This window comes from Hippichthys cyanospilos, chromosome 2 (genome assembly GCF_059441005.1).
Source record: "Hippichthys cyanospilos isolate Australia breed blue-spotted pipefish chromosome 2, RoL_Hcya_1.0, whole genome shotgun sequence".
Lineage (NCBI taxonomy): Eukaryota > Metazoa > Chordata > Actinopteri > Syngnathiformes > Syngnathidae > Hippichthys > Hippichthys cyanospilos.
In genome coordinates, this window is record NC_142370.1 from 33,888,090 (window position 1) to 33,911,611 (window position 23,522).

Here is a 23,522-nt window from a genome sequence, read left to right on the forward strand (position 1 = left end):
AATCAAAAGAGAAGACGCTACAAGCTAGCTAACGCTACGTACTGGAGTATTTTCATCTAAAAATTGAAAATTCTATGCGCTACGGTCAGTCGGGGGCTCTAAAATCTATAAAATCTAATCAGTAAATGGAGGTGATACAGGATGCTAAAGTGTAGATGTTAGTGGGAGTTAATGGGGGGTCTTGGCAAGCTAACGGGGTTCCAGTTAGGGAACACGACACCCATTCAGCTTACTTTTGCAATGCTCGGTCGAAGATCTCTAACTTCACGGCCCAGTATCTGCGCTCGCATTTATATTTTCAGTCACAACATGGCAAGCAAGCGGGCTTAGCTTGCAGGAATTGCATAACGCTTGGAAAAACAGCAGAAGCAAGAAAGTACGCAATAGTGAGAAGATTTACCTGATCAATCTTCATAGCTGTGGTGTTTGAGTCCGTGGGGAGGTTTGACTTCTCCAAATAGAAGGCCCTGTTGTGACACCAAAGGGTTTTGTTTCAGCTTCTCACCTTTAAAAGTACCTTATGAACCATTCAATCCCAAAGACGTTATGTGACCTTTTTTTATTTATTTATTTTTTTCAGAGGCCAGACTTTTGATCTCTAGGATTTTTTTTTTTCCCAAATATTTTCAGGTTTTGCCTTAAGGCGCGGGTGTCAAACTCAAGGCTCGGGGGCCAGATCCGGCCCGCCACATTATTTTATGTGGCCCGCAAAATGCTGATTTGAGTTTCTGGCTGAAATAACAAATATGCAAGTTGACTTCAACCTAAAATTTGGGAGGATAAAAAAAAATCAATCAGTTTTTGTTCCCTACCAGCCTGTGATCTCAAAACTGGGTACAGGAAATGTGTGACCAACACACTCAAAACTTATGGCACAGTATTTCAGCTTATTTCTTCAATTGTCAGATCTATCGTTTATTCCATTTATTAACGGGAGCAGATTTTAGTTTGCCTTAAATCATAGGTGTCAAACTCAAGGCCGGGGGATTGATCGGGGGCGGGGGGGTCTCTAATACTAGACTGTGCCTCAAGATACACGTTGAACTTTTGTTTGTATCTCAAAACCCTATTCCCCAATGACACCAACTAAAATGCCATTTAAATCACCCACAAAACATCTTTTTATACATTCTTTAATATTACTTAAGAATGTATCATCTCAATGAAGTAGATTGTAAAGCCTTTAAACCGTTTAATTCACATGCGGTGTTTCCTCTAGGACACAGGTCTCAAACTCAAGGTTCGGGGGATCAGATCTGGCCCGCCAAATCATTGTATGTGGCCCGCGAAACGCTAATTATGACTGGCTAGAAATTTTAATTGGTCTTTTTTGTTATCAATAACCAAAACAGTTTTTAGTCTGTTACTTCAAAGAAAAAACAACTTTAGGGGGGGAGTTGTTTGTGTTAGGTAACTTAACAGACTGTGCGGTAAGTACCTGAGCTTGCGATAGTAGACTTTGACCTTCTCCAAGGAGACAGCGTTGGTGCGCTGCTGGAACTCCTCCGTAGCCGCGTAGTCCTGCTGGGACACCCCCTCCGGTCGCTCCAGTGCTTGAAAAACACGACGGGGAAGAGTGAAATTCACGCGGCTCGCAGCTCTTCGCAGCGTAGGACAACAGATCTCCATTTTTCCGACGTTGTTTTTGAATTCATTTGATATGTTTGTGCATTTACACCTTTCCTTTTACCCCATTGTCGAGCAAAATCAGATACCGTGAAAAATAGAATTGACAAGTATATTTGTCAATGGCAGTGAATGAGTTAAAGGTTTTTGGAAGTCAATTTATTTATTCTGTTTTTTAACGAAATGCACTAAGGAGTAGCACCCAAATTTCGTTGTATGCTATACAATGACAATAAAGGTGATTCTTCTTCTTCTTCTTCTTCTTCTTTGGTTCAAAGTCATCCGTCACAGTACACTTTATTAACAGTTAAAATATTAATAAGTTCATAAAGGAGTTTCAAAATAAAAGTTTAAAATCCACGATACAAGTAAGACATCCTTGACGGGGATCGTTTGTAAACAATTTTGGGAGCAGAGGAGCAGAGGGAGTGCTCTTACGTTAGAGACAATCTTTGACGTCTCAGTGGCGATAAAAAAAAAAAAAAAAAAAAACGAATGCACGTGAGAACTGCGTGTTATGCTTATGGTGACTGGAAACGTTCGAACTTTAAGAACATATCGTCTTTGTAAGTATTTCTGTACAAGCACTACAAATAGAGGAAGCTATTCTTTGAGACTTTCAAAAGTTGAAAGCTCAGATTGTTTCATAGCTTTTTGGGTACAGTATTAGCCTACTGCTAACTTTAGCGTGATCTTTTAAGTCCGTAAATAGTAATTGTTTCGTTTTTCTTATTGTCACAGTTATCACACAATTAAAATTGTTACAAGAGCTCCATAAAGCAAGAAAAGAAAGCCTTGTGTGCGGAGTATCCTTTTCGGTCCGCAGTGTAGCGTGATGTGAATTATATGTGAATTTTGGCAATGAATCGTCTACATTGTTTCATTACATAAAAAATAAATCTTGTAATTGTTGTCTTTTTGAACAAAAGTGACGGCACAACGCTAATATATGAATCAAATCAAAAGATGGCCATCCGACACACTTGCAGGAAATACCTTTCTCCAGTAGAGGGCAGTGTATATCATTTTATACTGTTTTCTCACAGATGAGCTTTGTCCTGCAAATTGCAGCACTCTAAACAAACATCTGACCAAAATATGAGCTTTTTCGCTGGATAAGTGTCCCAACAAGCGATTGTCTGTGGAAAATAAAAGACTTTTTGGCGCTCGGCTCCATGATGCACGAGCTGAAGTATTCACACTGGGCCGGCCTGGGAGTGTAAAAGACTTTTGAAGTAAAGGCGCCAGCTGAGCAAATGGCTTCGGACAAACTTAATGAAAGCACTTAAATGTGCAATGAGAGCAGATGAGCGACCCGGTGAGCTCAGAATTTACAGATTTAAATCACACCTCCTGAACATCACTGCGGAATCTTTATTACTGAAACAATCAGAACAGCGTGTTTAAGGTTGAATTTTATCAGTTAATCTGATCAAGATGTTTATTTAAAGCCTCGCGTTGGACACTATGTGTTTAGTTTGGCAGATGGTAACTGATAATGAATAAACAAGTAATATATGCAATAAGTTGCATTTTTTTTCGAAGAAAAATAATCAGTAGCGGAAGGGTTAAAAGGGAAAAAAAAATGCGGTGACGTTAAACCGGAGTAGAAAACGTTAGGTCAACCATAACGCACACCAGATTGAAGCCACAATATAATGACGGAATTCATAGATTTGCCCCATGCCTCCCGCGTATACCTCTGGTGAAAAGAACGGTGTGAAGTTTGAGGTTGCCTCCGTTTTGCAGCCGACTGGGCAGCTCGCTGAAGTGCCAGCTGTCCAGGTACAGCGTCACCTTCAGGGCCTGTCGGCTACCCTCCACCTGGTAGCACACGGGTGAATCTGAAACACGCAAGAACAAAGAGCCACAATTAAACACAATTTTCATAATTATATATATATATATATATATATATCCACACACACAGTATAAACACAGGCACCTGTGGAAGCAGTAATGAGATTTCTATGACTGTGACACACCGCTCAGAGAAATGAAATGATGACATTTACAGATTCCCCCTGGGGTCAGCACGTTTCCTTCAAAAGCTTACAAGCTGTGAGCCTGTGAAATTGGATGAGATGCATTCGACAGACTTTGCGGTAAGTGAAGGCTTCACAATGCTACCTGTAAGGCCCAGGCTTTTTCATCAATAATTTCCTGATAATGTTATTATTATTATTGTTACAGTTAATGATGTTTAATGACCCCATGGCCTTTTATTCTGTATCAGTATTAAAAGTTCAAATGTGTTTGAATGCACCATTGCAACAGCAGCTTGGTGTGTCAAGCGCTCCGTATAAATAAAAAATAAATAGAAAAATAACCTGTCAAGGCCATTTCATTGACATCTATGTATTATATGCAATAATTCTGGTGTTTTTGCCAGATTGGAACAAACGCCCAATTCAAAGTATTCAATCTGATCCGAAGAAAATATACGGTCAAGTCCAAGTGAGCATATGCGCACATAATGGGACTTTATTGTAATTGCGTTAAAGCATCCATCTGCTCATCACCGGCGGTGGGCTTCCACTGGGCCGCGCGGTCTGACTGAATACGTCTTTGTAGCTTACTTGCAACGAGACATTCATCCTCCAGTTGCCTGAAGAACACTGTGACTTTGTCCAAGTCTGACAGAGCCGCCTTGGTGTCTCCCAGCATGGTCCGCTCTTCTATCTGCAGCGGGGATGAGGGGGCAGGTTGAGAAGATGCACCATTAGGACACTTTGAAAGCACTGAGTTCACAATAGTATTCAAACAAACCTTTTCATGGATTTCTACCAAGTGTCCCTTTTTGTTCAACAATTTAAACCCGTGGGGGATATTTTGACTTCACGAGCTTTTTGAAGTGTGAGATCAAAGGAAAAGCATATGAAAACACACTAAGAATCTAAATATTGTCAAAATATGACGAGTTTCAATATCCCGCGCTGCCATCCCGGGAGGTACACCCCATAGGTGACAAATTAACCCATGTTCGGCTCATTTACCGCCATTCAAATTGGGAAATATTGTCCGTTTTGGACATATTGAAAATCGTATGTTTCATCCTGCATTTCCCCCGATTTTTGCATTAATCCTTTAAACGCCATCTTGTGAACGGGGCGCAATAGAAATTTTTGTGTTGACACCCCAAAACCACTGGGTGGCAATAGCGTCCAACTCATGACATTTGCAAGCCTTTCAATGACTTTTATGATTGGCTTAGCATGGAGCACACAAGTCTTAAAGGGACAGTGTGTAAGATTTTGACCACTTTTCATTAAAAAGGAAAAAATCAAATGATTGTAAATTTAAAAAACGTGCAAATGAATGTGTTCTTAATGACCACCGGTATGTTTTAAATATAATCATAGGTCTAGTCAACATTAAATTATCCTACATGGGGGGTGGCACTTCTCCAGTGGCGGCCATGTTTGTTTTAGCTACAGACAATGGTAAATACAGCACCCCCTGTTGGCCTTAATGAAAAACTGTCTAAATCTTACACACTATTCCTTCAAAAAAAGTTGTAATACTCTAATCATATACATAATAAAAAACTTCTTAGTTCAATTTCATAAATATACAGCGTAGTGACTTTTGCTATTATCGCGTTTTTACTTTTATTAATAATTTTAATTATTTTCAAAACTTTTGTTATTTTTATTTAAATAGTAACCTTCATGAGGTCTTAGTAATTATTCTTTCCATGAATTATTTTATTTAAATGGGAATCATTATTTGGTCTCCACTTAATACTTCATCCCAATTTTAAAGCAAGTAATGTATTGTACATGGCACACATAACCACATGTAAAAAGATGCACTACTTGTTCTCACCACATGCGGCGCTAGCGTGGACTGAAAGTGCAAAAGCACACCGATGGCAGATATTTGCTCCAGCCATTTGCGGCTGGTTTCCTTGCTGTCCTCCTGGTACTCGCCCGCATTGTTGAAGCGGCCTCGCAACGCGGCCAGCAGCTGCTCGCTCAGCGTGCACACGGCGGCTGTGGCGGCCTGGCAAAAGATGACATCGCGCCGGAGCTGCAGAGCCGTGTCTGGTGAAACCAAGACCACAATCCTTATTGAAAGGTCCCAATGAGGCAGGTAAGTCCACAAAAAGGTACGTTTCATGTAGAGTGCGCTATTTGTCCATTCATCTATCCGAATATGAGTCAAAATGTGAGAACTTGTCGTGCGGTTCTGGGTTCATATTTTTATTGGTCATTACAATAAAAAGAACGTGTTACACTACCTGTGCATTTAAGCAGGGCCAAGAGAAGTTGGTTCTTTCCATCTGCAATAAAAGATGAGAACATCATAATCATTGTGAGTATGCGCAGTATAAACATACACCGTACAAATATACCGTATTTTCCGCACTATAAGGCGCACCTAAAAGCCTTATTATTTTTTTTTTTTAAATCTGATGGTGCACCTTGTATATGGATCAATATTGAGATTGGGATTCATAGATGGGGAATGAAGTGATAAAGTAAGCTTTACCTGTTTCTTTTGTGTGTTTACACTTGAACAAGGTTGCTCATTTTGAGTTATTATGCTATTGAGAGTTTAGAGTTATTATTGGAGTTATTATTGTTATTACTTTGAGTATTACTCTATTGTGGTTGCATATCAGGAAAAGATCCCTGATATAAATGTTGCACTACATGTTTCGCATATAAGGAAAAGATCCCTGATATAAATTTTGCACTACATGTTATACCTTGCTGTTAAAAGATAAACTGTCACGGAAATACTAATAAAATAAAACAGTTGTTTCTTCATTTTGGGAGTGAAGGTTGTTCATATTGACATTGATTTATTATGCTATTGAGAGTTTAGAGTTATTATTTGAGTTAATATTATTAGTTTGAGTATTACTATATTATGATCGCACTGGAGGAAAAGGTCCCCGATATAAATGTTACACTACTTGTTATACTTTGCTGTTAAAAGATAAACTATCACGGAAATACTAATAAAACATAAGGCAGATGTTTATTCATTTTGGGAGTGAATGGAGTTGTCAGAAAGCTGGTTTATAATCCACTAATAAAGTTTGACTGCTTCTACTGTTGCGCCTTATAATGCAGTGCGCCTTATATATGGAAAAAGTTTTAAAATTTGTCATTAATTGAGGGTGCGCCTTATAATTGGTGCGCCTTATAGTGCGGAAAAGTGTGTGTGTATTTAACAAACCATCCACAAATCTCTGTAAGCTCTCCACCAGAGTTTTAATAGAACTGGGAAGGTTCCAAGGGTCCTCCTGGATGTTCTTGTGGATGACGTAACGACAACGAACCGTCCAGTCTTCCGTCTGGCGAAACTCTGTCCGGATGAAGCCAGCAAAATGTGAGTGCGCATTTGGCTGCTGGCACTTTTGACGTGAACAAATATGAGCAAACATCAACCTGGTTGGCTGTGGTCGGAGTAAAAGTGCCTGGTTTCCTCACAGGCCTTGGTCATGACGTTTCCTTTGAGGAGGCAGTTGATGGATTCAACCTGTGTGCGACACATTAAAACAAACAAAACAAGTAAAAACAAACTCGTGGGAATGCAAACAAATTTGTAGCTTTAACTCAAAACTGAAGGGATTTTTTATTGTTGTTGAAGAGTAACCGCATGTCCATTGGCATGTAGCAATGTTAGAATATTACAAGGCACAAAATAAGCGCTTTTGCATCATTTTTCGCGGTGCAAATTTTGGACTTTATGCCTCATGTAAGCACATGTACTCACTAAACTGAGAACGCCTGCAGACAGTCCCACAAAAGCTTGGAATGATAAAAAAGTGGCTGTTTTTTTTTAGTTATTCGGTAATCCGTACGGAACAATCAACATGGTCCAGGCTGCTATCGTAGGACCAGACAAGAGTTGGAGTAGTCCTATCAAACGCTGAGACAACATAATGTTTCATGCTACCAATGCGCTACATTGACCAACTTCAAAATAAACATTAAATAATACGTGGATAATAATGCAATAGCCTAATCAGGCTTTTAATTTGAAGGTTTTCCTCAGAGCGCTGGTTGCATTTAGATTAGCTTGACATGTTCAGGTTTTCGGTAGCTGCTGGGATAAATACGGGACATATGGTGCATTCAAATGCAGTCGGATAGTTCAAACCTATATGGGTAAATTAATAATAATAGTAATAATTAACAATTAAGTAATTAAGGTTTGAATTGTGTAGTGTCTTTGGTTTTTGTATTGATGTATATTTGATAATTTTACCATATTGTGATATTTTGAAAAAATGCAACTCGGGACCAGATTTGAGACTTAGCATTCGCTATAACCTCTAAATGCATTCAAGTGCATATTCCTTACAAAATAAAGATTAATTAATTATTTCATTCATTCATTAACTTGACATGTTCAGGTTTCTGGTAGCTCTTGAGATGAAGATAGGACATATGGTGCATTCAAATGCAGTCGGATAGTTCAAACCTATAAGGATAAAGGGCTATCGTTGCCTCAAACATGAAAAAACAAAGCTCAGGACTCTAAAACTTGCAAAAAAAAAATGCTCCACAAAATTTGAAAATTGCTCCTGAAATACACTCAATGATTCACACAACTGCTCAGCAAAAAAAATAAAATAAATAAAAATCAAGCCTTGTATTGCCGTATCGTACATGTAATCAAAAGTGAACGCACCTGGTTGAAAAGGTGTTCGAGACAGCCGTGCAGCTTGTCCTGTTTGTCCGAGGGGATCCTCATGTCACAAGGCAGCTCATCCCCTAGCAAGTACAACATATGCTGTTTACAAAATCCCTACGCACATTTAACTCATCAGTGTGCAAATGTTAGTTCCGTGTTTTGTTAGCATTACTCCCTACAAAGGACCAACTTACTCTAAGGAAGAATATTTCTTTTGGCCGTTAGCCCGTTAGAAATGAAGTGCCCTGGCTCATCCGTCAAAATGATAGCCAGATAAAGTAGATAATCAGCTTAAAACCAGTGCTAGCATTTTTATTCATATTTCTTATCAGCGAACAGAAAAACCGCAAATGCGTCGATATTTTTTCATGCAAACGTTTGTGACGGCGTTAGTAGTTCATCTCAGTGACATAGTTTTTCTTGCTCTCAGACCAAAAAACAATTAAATAAAGGTGTGAAAGTGTGCGAATGCAGATAAAAAGGCTTAGCGTGTGGCATTTTGGCAGAACAGTAAACGACCAAAAAAATGGCCTCCAACAAATTCTCATTTAGGTTTTTTTCTTCTTTTTTTTGTTACCTGATCCCATTTCATCACTCCCAAGGTAAGAGCTGTTACTCCTCACACTCGTGTAGGACAGGACAGAATCTCGGTTGCTGTTGCATTCACTGACGCAAAAAGCACATAAAACAACAACGTACTGTTAGATGGCAACATGGCTGAGGGCGTCTTTCCACTCTGTAACTCTTGCTAAGCTTCATCTTGTAATTATACACTTGAATACGTTTCTAATTGCAGATGTCTTTTTTTGTGATTTACAGTATAGCAAAGGTAATGAAATGTTTCTTGCTGAAGCGACAACAAAAGAGGCGTTCAAAAAAAAGTATAGAAGCATAAGTTGACAAATTTTCAGACTATAAGATGCCTGCATGTTTAAAAATAAGCCCAGCACCAAGATATTTTTCAACAGTTAGATACTGCACCAACACAACAGTAACATGCCTGTGCATTTCCTAGTGGTGGCGGGTAAAAAAATTAATGTGACAATAAAACTCATGAATCTTGAATTAATTGTAGCAGTTGAGAATAATATATATAGATGATATATTAAATTAACAAGCAATTTTAATTGTGTGCACTTGACTGGCTCAGAGGCGGTGCAAATGAGTTCAGAATGATGGATGGTCGGGCCGACCGTGCAACAACATGACAAAACGGCCTTTGTCTTCCTCCCGCATGGCTCGGCAGGGGAGCGATGGCGAGTTATCACCTGCCTGACGCTTTTGTGCTTCCTAATGTGTGCGCGCGTGTGTGTCTGCTTGGTGAGGCTGGGCAGGGCGGCAGCAATTAAGTGGATGGTGTTAACGCGACAATCTGTCGCCGGTTTGGCTCAAGTTTACGCTTGGCTTTTTACGATTTTTATTTGTCGGTGCAAGTCATGATGAACACAAATATATATATATATATATATATATATATATATATATATATATATATACACACACACACATATATATATATATATATATACATATATATATTTTTTTAATGTGTGTATGTGTGTGTGTAAAATACATAAGTAAAAAAACAGTAAGTTAGTAAGTAATGTCAATAAAACGGTATTGTTTTTTTATGCTAGTTTCTGTGACGTTCACTGTCTTGAAGCGTGAAATACAGAATAAAACTGCATATTACTCTGTGAAAGTTTGTTTTTCCGGAAATGGCTATTGTTACAAAATGCATAATAAAAAAATAACTGATTTTTCGGCATACTGTTTCTCTTTGTACTATGACAAAAAAAAGGGTTGAAAAACAAAATTTGAAAATTAGACTGTGGTTCCATTCAATTGGCCCATACCTATTTACACATACATTTGTGTATATATTTCCACTTTAGGTACTAAAATAATCAGTTACTTAATAAGTAACGTAATCGATTATTTTATAAATAAAAAATAATTGATTATTTCTGGTACTAAAGTGCTAAAGCTGATTATTATCAATATTATATTTTTGTATATTTATCAAAGGAGTATACTTAATTTATATATTTTTTATCATCATAATTTAGAATAAAAAAGGGATAGGTAAGTTCTTGAACTTCTTCCTACTCCTTTTGATTTAAGTTCATTTATTTTGGATGGTTCTTTTAAGTAACCTGTTTAAGTGTTAATATTTATAAATATAGTACGTAATTTAGTAAATATAGTTATTTATTCCTTTAATATTCCATATTTTTTATTCCATTTTATTCCATATTTAATATTCCATTTAATACCAGCCAATTTTAGAAACTCTTTTGGCCAAACAAAAATGGACAAAATATGAACAAAAAAGTACTTGGGAACGGATGTCTGCATTCTTAAAAATAAAACAAAACCTGCAAAAACATGTCAATTAGTAAATATAGTTATTTTCTCCTTTAATATTCCAGTCATTTAATACCAGCCAATTATAAAAACTCCTTTGGCCAAACAATCACAAAAATGGCAAAAATATGTACAAAAAAGTACTTGGGAACGGATGTCTGCATTCCTAAAAATAAAACAAAACCCGCAAAAACATGTTTTTACGATTAAATGAGTCAATATACTCCTCTATGCATCGTCCTACCTTTATCTTAAATTTTTTTGTCAAACGAGCGAGTACATTTTCCACGGCATCCTATTGAGATGAGTTGCGGCTGAACTTTAATGAGAGACTGGGCCGCGCCCCAAAACTTTTGCCTCTATTAGAGACCGTCCCACTTCAGCGACAACCAATAACTACATCTTTGTGGGTGGTGGAGGCCGCACTTCAGCGGGGCGCACACACACACACCCGCGCTCACACACGTCTCCAGTGAGCTCACAACAAGCAAATTACATAAGCAGATCAGAGCAAAGCATTTGAAGTCATTTTTAGCCTGGCGACGTTAAATGAAAATGCCGACATCTGGAATGAATCGTCAGGCTCCGAAGGGGGGAAATGAGATGCATTATGGCTTGGTGAAGTCACTTTAGGAGTTGAAACACTTGCTGGTGTTTAATCCAGGTGTGAGACCAGGCTTTCCTGTGTCTCCGTTTGGAAACTCTCAGGACATGCTCATCCAATGTTAACTCATTCCATCCCAAAGGCGTGTTTTTTCGTTTTTTTTTTTTTTTTGGTCAGACGTTCAATCCCGGCTTATTTACACGTTTTTTTTTCTTTCTTTCTTTCTGCTTTCTTTCAGTAATTAAGTATGGAATTAATCCATCGCTTTGGTTAATTACACTCTAAAGACAGTTGGATTAAATGAAAAAGAAAAGACAGGCCTAATATTTGGGTCAATCTGACTCAACTTTAACGGGTGGTTTTGTGCAAATCATCTTCAAAAAATGGGTCATATTGTGCCAGTCAAAAATTGAGTTGATTTTGAGAAAACAACGAAGAAATTGGTCTAGTTGACCCAAATATTATTCTTTACCCGATTTTTTTTTTAGAGGATAACTTCTAAAGTAATCTAATAAAGTAAATAAAGTAATTGATTGAAATAGTACATAGTAATTATTTACTTTAGAACTGAATTCCTTTGGAACCAGCCATTTTTAGGGCCATGTTTAACCAAAGCCATAAAATAAATAAATACATAAATTACAGTATCGTAATTTACCACGTGCACACATGCACCTAACAAATCCTGCACAGTGCAGGAATGCTGCTGAGTACATAATATTTTGCACTATCATCCTCCTGCGTATACATGCTCGTCCACTCCAAAATATGCTCAGAATGTGAGTCTATTTCTTTATTTACTTTTAGATGATCCTCTGAGTTTTAGTAACATTCCTGTGAGTGAACGAGGACAAACTCGGAAGTTGGTTCAGTCTGCCCGCTTCTTTTACCGAAAATAAGGCCGTAACAACCTTACGTCTGCCCTGTAGCTCGTCCCGTTACGGTAATTATTGTACGCAAGATTACGGCCGATATGCGTCAAAACTCATCTTATGTTGGTCTAATTTAAAGTTGCCGTTTATAGGACGCACTCATATATTTGTCCTTCATTTTTGGGGAAAAAGTCGGTCTTATATTTGGGGAACTACAGCAAGTACCTGTGATTGAATGTATGTACTCTTAAAGAGCCTACAAATACATTTTTGGGATTAATTGAATGGAGAAAACGATTCAGAATGTACAGTAGTTGGCATTTGAATCCCTGCGCCGAGATGATTGAGTCACCTGTACGAGTCTCGGTAGCTCATCGTGTCGTGACCCGAGTCCTCCTGGTCCTCCTCGTTCACCTTGAAGCAAACCCTTTTGATGCCGCCATGCTCCACTTTGTCCTGGTCGCAGTTATCCTCGCAGGGGCCCAAAGGAGGAGGCTGACCCGTCTCATAGGCGGGAGCCTCTCCCCCGCCGGTTTGGATCTGCGTGGGCTCCGTGATGGATGATAAGAGACTACAGAAATAGAGGAAAAATCTTCAGTTCAAACAAATCTCCCAAAAAACATTTTACAATGATAATAAGTTATACTGTAATAGAACGTTTAAAATAAGTGGTTTCAAATGCAAACAAATGGATTCATGGCCGCCAATGTTCTCAGATGGTTTTGAATGAAAACATGTGTGTTCTTGCAAAGGCTGCCGTCGGAGGAGCAAGAACAGTCACGTCAAGCGGAAGAGGAGAAAAACACACTGGGATCATCTTTGGGAGGATTTTGACGACGCGGAATGAAACGAGACTTTAGGTAACGTGACGCTATAGGCCAATTTCAAAATAAACACATCTGGTAATAAATGAACATCAATGCAATAGCCTGACAAGCTTTTACTTTGAAAGAAATTCTAGGAGCGGTGTTTCCATTCTGATTAGCTTGACTGTCTTGGCCACTCGATGAGACATACGGTGCATTCAAATGCAGTCACATATTTGAAAAGCAGAATGAAAAAAGGCCATTGTTGTGTTTAATAACAACAACGGATGATACTAATAATAATCCTTAATAATACCATTATTATTGTTTCATTTAAAAAATCAAGTCTCTGGAATTAACACGAAAGAAAAAAATAAGCTAACAAAATCAGCTGATTAGGTCTATTTTCTTTCGACGCTTAAATTCACAAAACTGCTCTGCAGAAAAAAAAAAATCTAACCTTGTATTATGTCACAAAACAAAGCCCCCTCACAATCAAAGATTTCAGCGACTGTTGCATGTTACACCCCTTCCTCTGTACACACTCACAATGAGCATGTCTTTCACTCTTCTATTCATGCGCCCAACTGGCCCATAAATATTTTGCGCCCGAGGAATGTTCTTTTTTTAAATCCTCAGCTTTAAACAAGGCAACAAATGACGCGGGTTCCACAACTCCCGACTCTTTCCGCAGAGTTTTCAAAATATCATTGTGGAGGCGAGACGCGCCAACGTCTCCGCCGATGTTTTGATAAGATAAGCCGAGACTTCCCGTTGAACGAAAGACAAGAAGAGAACAATCCAGACATCCCACTCACACGTCTATCTGGGCCACGTATTGCTTCATTTCTCGAACGGCCACGTCCAGGCGGCTGTACAAGTGAAGGTAGGCGTCCTGCGTCTCTGTGTCCTCCTGCTTGAGCAAAAAACTCAAGCCGCCTTCGCCGTGACCTCGGCCGTCCGTCAGACCTTCTCCCCCGTTCATGGACTCCTCGGCGTCCTCCCCGTCCAGGCCCGAAGAATTCCAAGAAGGTGCTCCCATGCTTGTCACACAATGCTGGGTGTGTGACATGGGGTTCAGCTGGGCTGCAGGCGAAAATAGAAGAGTCCATTAGCCCCTGTGGCTTTATGTTACAAATTATGGACATTTCTTGGATTTTTTTGTGATATCATGAAACAATCAATGGGGAAAAAAAACACACTCGGGAGCTGAAATTTCCAGTAGATGATTAAAACATGTAAAGTTTCAAAATGCAACGATTCCGACATTTCTATGCGATTGCAGCTGGACGTGCGAGATTTTGTTTGCAGAAATAATAATTGTCCAAATTTTGGACCACATAAAACCATTATAATGACAATTTTTTTAGATGCATTTTAATAGTTGTTGTTTTGGGGGTTTATTACTTCAATCAAATTGGAATAAATCCTACAGAATGACTAGTGAAAAAACATATTATTTTTGGGCCGGATCGTGAAGCTATTGCTAAACTGTGTTACAGGGACTTGAATTCTTTTGTGTTTTATATGCATTGTCACTAGTGTGGAAATCCCTGATCAAATATAAAAAATATGAATCAAATATGAGTAGTGATAGCACGACCAATCTAAAATTCAAAGTAGAATCAATCAAGCGCAGCATTTGATTTTATTGACTTTTTTTCATCGAAAAATGCTTGCACCGATTAGGAGGTACTTGGCAGAAAAAGAAATAAGTATTGCAGAGCAAAATATGGCAGAGTACAGAAAACATGTGGTCTGCGGTGGGTGAAAAACAGACTGGACTGTCTGACTCCGATATCCGCAGCAGATGTTTCGATGTACGACGCAACACTGTTGTCTCCTTTCCATTTAAGGACGAGCTTGTTGAGTCACAGGCCAGCCTGAGTAAAGTCAAACGTTTATTTCAGTTCAAAGACAAAATAAGCAGCAGTAACTTGAGAAATCCTGCTTTGGGCCATGACTGACTATTATTAGAAACGTTGACATAAAGCTCTATTTTTAAAAGCTACATTATTAAGATGAATGAGAACATCTGCTCAATGCAACTGCCGGGCAGATGTCTGATGAAGCACAAGTAAAGCGTGAGGAACAATGCAAAAGATGATGTCTAGACAGCTGCATTGCATTTACTTCTTTCATGAGAGTGGGTGGAATTATGCGAAAAATTATTTTGGAAAAAAAAAATACCACGAAATAAAGAAGGTTGTGATGTTTGTATTGCTTTGTGGAACTATTATGCCAAGGCTTTTTTGTGGCCATGCACAAAGTAGTGATTTGACGTTCACGAAGGAACTTCGGTATGTGAAGCGTAAACTATGATTGTTATCATGTTTGGTCAGCTACAGGCTTCACTCTAATTCGACTCCCGGGCGCCGCTAATACGAGGTTAACCGCAGCTCTCCGTGAGACTACAGCCAAGGGATGAAAACGGGAAGGGATAACAGTACAGTTACTGTATAATGTTTAATAATTTAAGATTGAAGTAAATATATGTAGTGCAGTAGTTCCATGTCCTAGGAGTATTATCGTATTATCGATAACAGCAGTCGCATTATCACTGTATAACTACTCCCGTGGTATATTTTATGAGTTAAACACCGTTGTTTTAAAGTGAACTAAAAAACTTAAGAGCCAGTTTCTAAACAGTGAATGAACAATTCCCTTTCAGCCCATAAGTCCCACCACTAGTACAAATTTTGTACATGCTTTTCTCTGCCCTTTGACTTCTGCTGTACCGCCATCACATTCCTACGTTGGTAAATGACACCGTTCACTTCTGGTGTCAGGACCTTGAACATGACCGAGGGCTAACGGGGTCTACACAACGAACCACTCTTTGAGTTTACGATGAGAATCCTGTAGCAAAACAAACAAAAAAAAAAACGGCATTCCATTCACTGCGCTGTGGGATTAATGGCAATAAAAGTCAATTACTTGTACCATCACAAGTTGATCTCCAAGGATTAAAAGCTCTATTGAGGCACTGCGTTGTTTTTAACCCGCTTAACAAAATTTGGATTCATTGTTCAGCATTTCCAACCTTGTGCACAATCATTTATCAATAAATAAGGTACTACCTTGATCCGGGTCGAGACCAAACAGGGAGTTTTTGCGGCCGAAGCGGATACTAAAAGTCCGCCCGGCGGAGGTAGCACTTTTGGGGTAGGAAACTTGCATCTGGTTGACGTGGAAGTTGCTAGGAACAAAGTCCATGCAATTCAGCGGGTGGCTTCGAACGCTCGCTTGCCTGAAGGTGGGCCAGGCCATGTTTCGAAGTTCCTTGGAAAACTGGAAGAAAGTATTCCAATTAGGTGTTATAACATTTAAGGCAAATAGGGCTACAACAGCAGCGATGTTGCAATAAAAATTAGTATTTGACCTCTTCTTATATTTTTGCACATTCTGAGATCTCGGAGCACCAGACCATACCGTAAAGACCAGTTAATGGGTACGTCCTAAAGTATCATCATAACGTCACAGATTACAAAGACAGACCATACCATTTTTCAATTTTTTTGAGGGTGTTAATAAATTGAACCTACATATGTATGGCTAGAACTGATCCCACTGAACATTTTCAGTGTTTTTGGTAATTAGCATTTCACGAGCCACATAAAACAATGTGATCTTGAGTTTGACAGCCGTGTCTTACAGTCTTACTAACAAGCTAGCAACAAGACCAGCGAGCTTCCGTACCTCCTGGTAGCTGCTGATGCGCAGTCGGATGCTCTCCAGCTTGGTGTCGCAAATGTGCCTGAACTCATACTGCGGCATGGTGACCACTTTGTCACTTTGCGAGATGAGCTGGCTGCAGTTTCGAACAAACAGCCTGTCATCACTCAAGAATGCCTCAAGGATCTGCGTGAATTAAGAGTAGAGGGTTTAAGATAAGATACTGCGCGGAGATGAGTAAATCCATCATACTATTTTGAGGAAGGTTTTTTGAGGTACCTTAGCAGTGAGACTAAAACAGCCTTTGGGCTCCATGATCTTCTCCAGGACGTGGCTCTTGATGCCAGCAGTGCTGACGTATTCGTAGAGCACCCCGTGCTCCAGGTGGACGTTGTCCACGGTCAAGTTGACCAGCGGTGTGTCGTCAGAGAGCGAAAGGCTTCCCAGGCTATAATCTGTGAGACACAGAAAAATAAATGAGAGGGAATTTGCCGAAATTGATATTCGATATTTACAAGATGCTTGGAAAAAAAGAAGGCGATAAAGTGATGCGAATAATGGATCACCTGTTCCATTGGTGCCGTTTTCCTCGCTGTGGTCAGCGCCATTTTCTACAGGGTAAGGCATAAACGGGCTGACTTCTTTTTCAGATGAAACTCGCAGGTCTTGGAGCTCCTCAACGTCCTCAAAAGCACGGTAAACCCACTGACACTGAAGAAGCAGCACAGTACAGCTGAATATTAATAGCTGCACTTATTCCTTTTTCATTATTACTTCATTCAAACTCAATGACATTTTTATGCTTTTATTAAATACACACACACACACACACACACATTATATATATATACATATATATATATATATATATATATATATATATACAATATATATGTGTTAAAAGAAAGCACGACTTTTATAAAATAAAACTGTTAATTCGCTTCTACTCTATGTGCCTTATAATGCGGTGAGCCTTATGTATGAAAACTGTTTTAAAATAGACCGTTCACGGAAGGTGCGCCTTATAATCGGTGCGCCCTATAGTGTGGAAAATACGGTACAAAAAATGGATAGCAATCCCTTTAAATGCTTTAGATCAAGTACTTAGTACTTATTGTAAACATGTCTTGTAAAGCACCCATCCAGCATCCTGCCACTCTTTCAAAATCTCGATTTCAAGATTCAGCTTATTTTCCAATCTTTGATTTTTAAAATTAATCTAATTACTTTGGTTTACTGCCCAAACCGTAGTACATATTGGACTTCATAGACACAAATTTAACACTTTACAAATACGTGACATGTTGCGTACGCTACAATACAGTAGCTAGTAGATAATGACATCATCTTACTTATGGGCGTAAAGTATATAAATGTATGTTTTGATTAGTACATGCGCATCTTCTCACCACATAAGGAAGCTCGAGGTTAGTCTGCTGCGCACTGAAGTGTTCCAGAACATCTTGGTAATCGCTGCGGTTGACGTTGCTGCCGTTGACTTTCAAGATGACCTGGCCGGGCTGAAGCCCCGCCCCTGCCGCTTCCCGACCTGTGTCGAGTGTCAACGGGAGAGGTCAAAGGTGAGCTCAGTGGGAAGCGCAGAAAGACAACACGTTGTGGGCACGCGTAAATTGAAACTTTCTTGGATGACCGCAAAGAGCAAACTAAAAACACGTGTCAGTTGCTGAGGGATAAATCAAATTTAGAGAGGAAACTCAGATGAAGACTTTTGAGAAAAAGAAATGAAACTACCAATACATTTGTAATGCATTAAAAATGCCGGAACGGCACCTTTGAGAGGTAGTTATTTTGCATTTTTTGTAATGTAGAGCTTGCTTATCATAGAAGCAGCTCAGGTTTAGCCTAACACATCAATGCAAAGCACCCACAGCTAACAATGGCAACAAACATGCTAATGTAGCGAGCCAATGCAAAGCTCTATGCCAATCAAAACTCGAGAGCACCCCGCGTGTGATGTTATTTTCAAATTATTTGGTCGTTGTCAAAAGAAAACTTCCAGATGGTGAATACTAAAAACAACGCAGCTAGGCAAGTCTCAAATACAGCAGAAAGATAATGGTTGCAACTGCATCTGTTAAATAAAATAAATTACACTTTTTTGTGTAATAATAATAATACAAACATCTAAATTAAAAAATAGCTAGTCTTTTTTTCATCATTTTTAGATGAGATTAAAAAACGATTCATTAGATTACTTGATTACAGATGTTTTTTTTTTATATACAATATCTTTTTTTTCTTGTGTTTTGAACCCTGTGGCTTATAGTCCAGGGTGGCATATCTATTTTTTTTACAAGCCACAAGGGGGCAATGTCCTGGTTAACAAAGTGATGCAAAAGAAGACTAGCAAATTATTAATTTTGAGTTTGAACTGCTATTTTACTCACCACCAGGGGGCACTAGTAAATTACCCTAACCTCAGCCAAACTCCATTTCCAAACTATACTCTAAAAGCAAGTCTTGACCCTCATGATGGCGCCCACCTTGGCTGCCATCTTTTGTTCGCTCAGGTGAACAGAGTAAGAATTTCTCTACAATCTACAATGAAATCATACGTGTTATTGTTGTGTTGGTGCAGTATTCTTACAATCTGAGCGTATTATGTTGAAAATATTTTGTTGCTGCTCTTTTTTTCACAGAAACTTTTGTGTGAGAATAAAATGTGATTAGTTAGATTTTGTTTTAATTTAAATTACTAGTTTTAACCTTAATGAATATTTCCTTGACGTCATGTGGGTTTCAAAATCCGTCACTGAACCCGAAAAGTTCCGCTGCATTTATTTATTTACTTTTTCCTACTAAAACTCATTTAGGCCCAATCGGAACATTACCTTCCCCTTTTTTTTTCTCCCAACAGGGAACCAGACAAGCGTTTTTCCCACAACATGCTGTTCTCAGCCGCTAATGGCTTTACAGAACGGATTCCCAATCAACACCTCCATTATCTGCCTCTTTCCCATCTAAAAATATCCCTTGCATCACTTCCTCCATTGGGAGCCAGCACTTACCTAACACCAGTAAAGCCAATATCGGATAGCACAACCAAATTAGGTGATAAATGTTCAATTGAAGTTCCAAACCACCACGGTTAGGATTACGTCTACGTAATATGCCTAAAAACGGCCTAATTACATGTCTGTGAAGTAGTTTGGTCTTTTTCAGGATTTGCGGCGCCGGTGACAGGTGCTCATAAAAAGCCAATAAACGCTCACTAAGGCCAGAATGGAACAGGTGGCTACGGGCTAGTGTTACCTCATTTTCGCCTTGACTTCAAGAGGAGTTATTTTTCTTTTTGACACCGTGGACAATTTCAAAGCGTTTAGCAGCGCCGATGGTGTCACTGTAAGGATAAACTTGCTGAAATATGTGCGCCGATCCCCAAACACTGGAGAGTAAAATTTATGAGGTCTGTAATTGAGTTTTGGAAAATTCAATTCAATTACAACTCAGCAGCTGCGCACACTAGTTTTTAGCAAAACCACTTTGCTGGTGAACATTAGACTGCAACAAAACCAGTTTGTTCCGATTATTACTGTGTTTGGGTTTGTGAGCTTTAAATCCCTTGCGAAGAAGGTGATGTCACCTTTTTCCAACGAAATTCTGTTTAAATGACAATAAATAATTTCCTTCTTTTGGCATAACTATGGGATGAAATCTATTGACAAACATCAGCCATTTGCAGGAAGTGGGGCCCAATCGATTAATCGGACAGCCAATTTAATTGACTGATTTGGGCCCTTCAAACATCAGCCAAATTAAATGTAAACTTTCAACTTTTCACCTTTATGTACTCTAACTATTTACAGCACAGTTGTACACACACACACACACACACACACACATACATATATCTCTCTCTCTATATATATGTATATAATTATAAAAATAAAGTCTCAAATCTTTTCAGTTTTTAAAATTAGAGTTCAATTGGAATTAAAGCTAATTTTTCCAGACATTTTTCCAAAGAAAAATCTGATGAAAATTAAAGTTTCAATGTTTTTTTTTTTTTTTTAATCAAATAAAGTTTACAGCCCTTTTTTTTTTTTTTTGTCATTTGACCAAACATCTCGTGTTTTTTTTTAAACGTAAGGTACAATATTGTAAAATTTAATATGCTGTTTATTTCGAGCCGGGAACAAAATTTATTTTGTTTATTTAAATTTATTTCTACATGTAAAATAGTATTCAGGATACAAACTGCACTTCGGAATGGATTAAACACACACACATATATATATATATATATATATATATATATATATATATATATATATATATATATATATATATATGAAGGTGTGCAAACAATTAGCAGCTACTAACCTTTGCGCACAGCGTAGACATGGGGGGGCGCGGATCCACGTAGTCGAAAGGAAAGGCTGTCCGGGTTGTCAGGAACCTTCACAATTCTGGAAGAGAAGTTAACCCATGAAAGCAGAGCACGGCATGTCGACGTGCACGCCGCCGCGTCGAATTGACTCACTCCTTAGCTTTGGTGGCGACGAGCAGGCGCAGTGAGCGTCGGACGCAGAAGGCCTGGTTGATCATGGCTTCCACTTCGGCCAAAGGTCTGAGGAACAACAGGTCCTCGTTGATGGTGTGGATCTTCCTGCCCGCCTGCAGACCCGCCATCTGGACGGACAGATGGACGCGGATGATCTTTTTAATAATAGGTCATACTCTATTTCAAACGTCTGCAGTCTGAGAGTGATGCTAGTTATAAGCATTAAGATATATGGGAAGTTGTGCAAAAGAACATGAGCTGAAAAAAGAACAGAATAGATTAGAATAGAATGCAAGACGGGATACAAAAAAATTGAGAGCGCTGCTTCGATTGGTGCATATTCAATAAATCCAATCCAATCTTATTTGTTAAGCATTTTAAAACAAACACAGCTCAAAGACATAATAAATCTGGTAAGACAAATGAGGAAGGGTCAAACATAGAATAAAATGAAGGATAAAAGGAATAAAATAGCGAATAAAAAATGATGGGATAAAAGAATAAAAATAATAAATATGAAAACAGAGTCAATATTTTTCAATAAAAATGCCACAAATGACAATTGAGTTGATTCTGAGGTGCCCAAACTATGGCCATTAATTTTCAGTTGTTTAAGAGTAGTATTATTAAATAGTTAAATGAGTGGGACTTGAATATCTCTGTTGTAATTTTTTTGTGAATTTTCTGTTGAAAATCCAACTTTTTTCCCCAAATTTTTCGACGATTCATTTTTTTTCTATGATGTATTATTTTTTTCACTATTTTTCTATATTTTTTTTCTATATTCATTTTCAATTATTTCTATTACTATTATGTTTAGTTAACAAAATGAGCAGTTGTAAAATATTTGATTTCATTCACGAAATCAAACAGTTTATTGAAATAATAGTGAAGTGCTGAATGTACTAAAATTAGAGTGCCTCTTTTGTCAAATTTTAGAACCCTTTGTGGAGTCAAAAGGTTTGCCCGCCCCTGATCTATGACCTTTCATCCTCGCATCAGCATCTCCAAATGACTTGCTAATTGGAACGTAACCAGCTCTCCAAGGAAATTTTTCAAAACAAAAGCCTGTTAAGTCTCTTGCTTTGGCGCCCATTTACTATCTTGTGGGTTTATTTTGAAGTTATGCTGTTGTGGTTCTTGACACGACTACTTCTAACACTTCCTCCTCTTCCTCAGTGGGTGGTCTAAACCATGGCGATTGTTCCATACGATCAACCTTGAACCCAAATGAAAAATCATTTGGGAGCGTCGGCGGCTGCTTGTTCCTCAGTTTAGCGAGTCCGCGAGGCACCAAAAATTTCCACAGCAAAGTGTGATGGGAAATTGCTACGCTCGGATTACGTGGCGACCCGCGATAGGGCATGAGTGTCCACTTGTGCCCAGTGTCGCGGACACACATCCGGAGGGGTGCCCTTGGCAAAGCCGGGGCCCCGACTCTGGATAACGGCCCGGGGCGGATGAATGAGCGGGAGGAGCAGAGAAGAGTTTGCCTAACTCGATGTAATAGTATGATAGTCAAAGGGCTGTGCGTGTGTGTGCGCGCGCGCGAGTTTTGCGTGCGTGTGTGAGAAGCCCTTTCAGAGCCCCATGGGAATCAGCTGAGCCGCATTCAATGGTGCTGGCACACAAGCTATGTCACAACTACCAATGGTGTTATTGTGAAGAGGTAGGGGACACTGAGGATGATGAATAAAAGACCAAGAGGGAAAGGGAGAAATGGAGAAAAGAGTGCAAGAGATTGAGGGTTTACTGTGAAGAAAAAAAAAAAAACAGAGAGAAACAGAGATGATCCAATATCCAGATACTGAGAAGGAGTGCAACGTGGGAAACTGAAATAACAAGAAGGAATGGGCATCACGTAGACTGGAGATACTTGTCGAGGTCAAAAGATCTTCATTTGAATCAACTTTTGCAAATTTCCACCAGGTCCATACCTCTGATTTGTATTATTCACCAAAATGCCCTCTAGTCGATGACTGCAAAATTAAAACACATTAAAACCTTAGCTAGTTCAATGCTCGTCTATTTTAGACACTCCCCAAGCCCAACGCAGAAAATTGAAAGAATATATCAAATGGACCCCCGCCATAAGAAATGAATCCCTAACCCTTATGCCCATATTCCTAAGTAAGGTTAGCCTAGGCTAGGCTAGCTTCGTATTTCTTGATTATCTCCAGCTTCGTTTCCGTATAAATCATCTTCTTACTTCTCTCTTTAACAGCACTTGCAATCTTGGGACCCATGGCTAACCCTTTCAACTTTGAATTAAGCAGTAAAATGCACTATAAATACGCTTTTGTAACCACTCACGATCAAACAAAGCTTTAGCGTTCCCCCATTTTGAAACGAGTGAGGCCGACCGATAGCAGACCAGCATTGTAGTCACGCAT

At 38.9% G+C, this 23,522-nt stretch overlaps 1 protein-coding gene and 1 long non-coding RNA gene across 5 annotated transcripts in view; one reads left to right on the top strand and one right to left on the bottom strand.

Moving 5' to 3' along the window:
• The window catches only part of prex1 (phosphatidylinositol-3,4,5-trisphosphate-dependent Rac exchange factor 1), a 98,182-nt gene that overhangs the window by 4,096 nt on the left and 70,564 nt on the right, over nt 1–23,522 (bottom strand). For 2 of the 4 annotated variants that reach the window (XR_015864739.1, XM_088407577.1), the window contains exons 18-37: nt 21,109–21,257; nt 20,949–21,034; nt 18,014–18,153; nt 17,171–17,315; nt 16,884–17,059; nt 16,629–16,790; nt 16,010–16,220; nt 13,748–14,015; nt 12,476–12,694; nt 8,858–8,946; nt 8,278–8,360; nt 7,029–7,119; nt 6,817–6,945; nt 5,870–5,911; nt 5,455–5,672; nt 4,206–4,308; nt 3,327–3,470; nt 1,439–1,553; nt 401–467; nt 234–278 (exon numbers count right to left, since the gene is read on the bottom strand). Coding sequence is in view for 3 of the 4 variants with exons in the window: in XM_088407577.1 (XP_088263703.1) it covers nt 234–278; nt 401–467; nt 1,439–1,553; nt 3,327–3,470; nt 4,206–4,308; nt 5,455–5,672; nt 5,870–5,911; nt 6,817–6,945; nt 7,029–7,119; nt 8,278–8,360; nt 8,858–8,946; nt 12,476–12,694; nt 13,748–14,015; nt 16,010–16,220; nt 16,629–16,790; nt 16,884–17,059; nt 17,171–17,315; nt 18,014–18,153; nt 20,949–21,034; nt 21,109–21,257 (2,682 nt within the window). In the remaining variant the exon portion in view is untranslated. The remainder of the gene's footprint in view (nt 1–233; nt 279–400; nt 468–1,438; nt 1,554–3,326; nt 3,471–4,205; nt 4,309–5,454; nt 5,673–5,869; nt 5,912–6,816; nt 6,946–7,028; nt 7,120–8,277; nt 8,361–8,857; nt 8,947–12,475; nt 12,695–13,747; nt 14,016–16,009; nt 16,221–16,628; nt 16,791–16,883; nt 17,060–17,170; nt 17,316–18,013; nt 18,154–20,948; nt 21,035–21,108; nt 21,258–23,522) is intronic. The other 2 variants (XM_088407578.1, XM_088407579.1) reach the window with 1 other exon arrangement.
• LOC148428338 (uncharacterized) lies at nt 6,898–14,015 on the top strand. Its single transcript, XR_015864740.1, has 3 exons — nt 6,898–6,969; nt 12,876–12,983; nt 13,624–14,015. It is a non-coding gene; the product is annotated as an uncharacterized LOC148428338 (long non-coding RNA).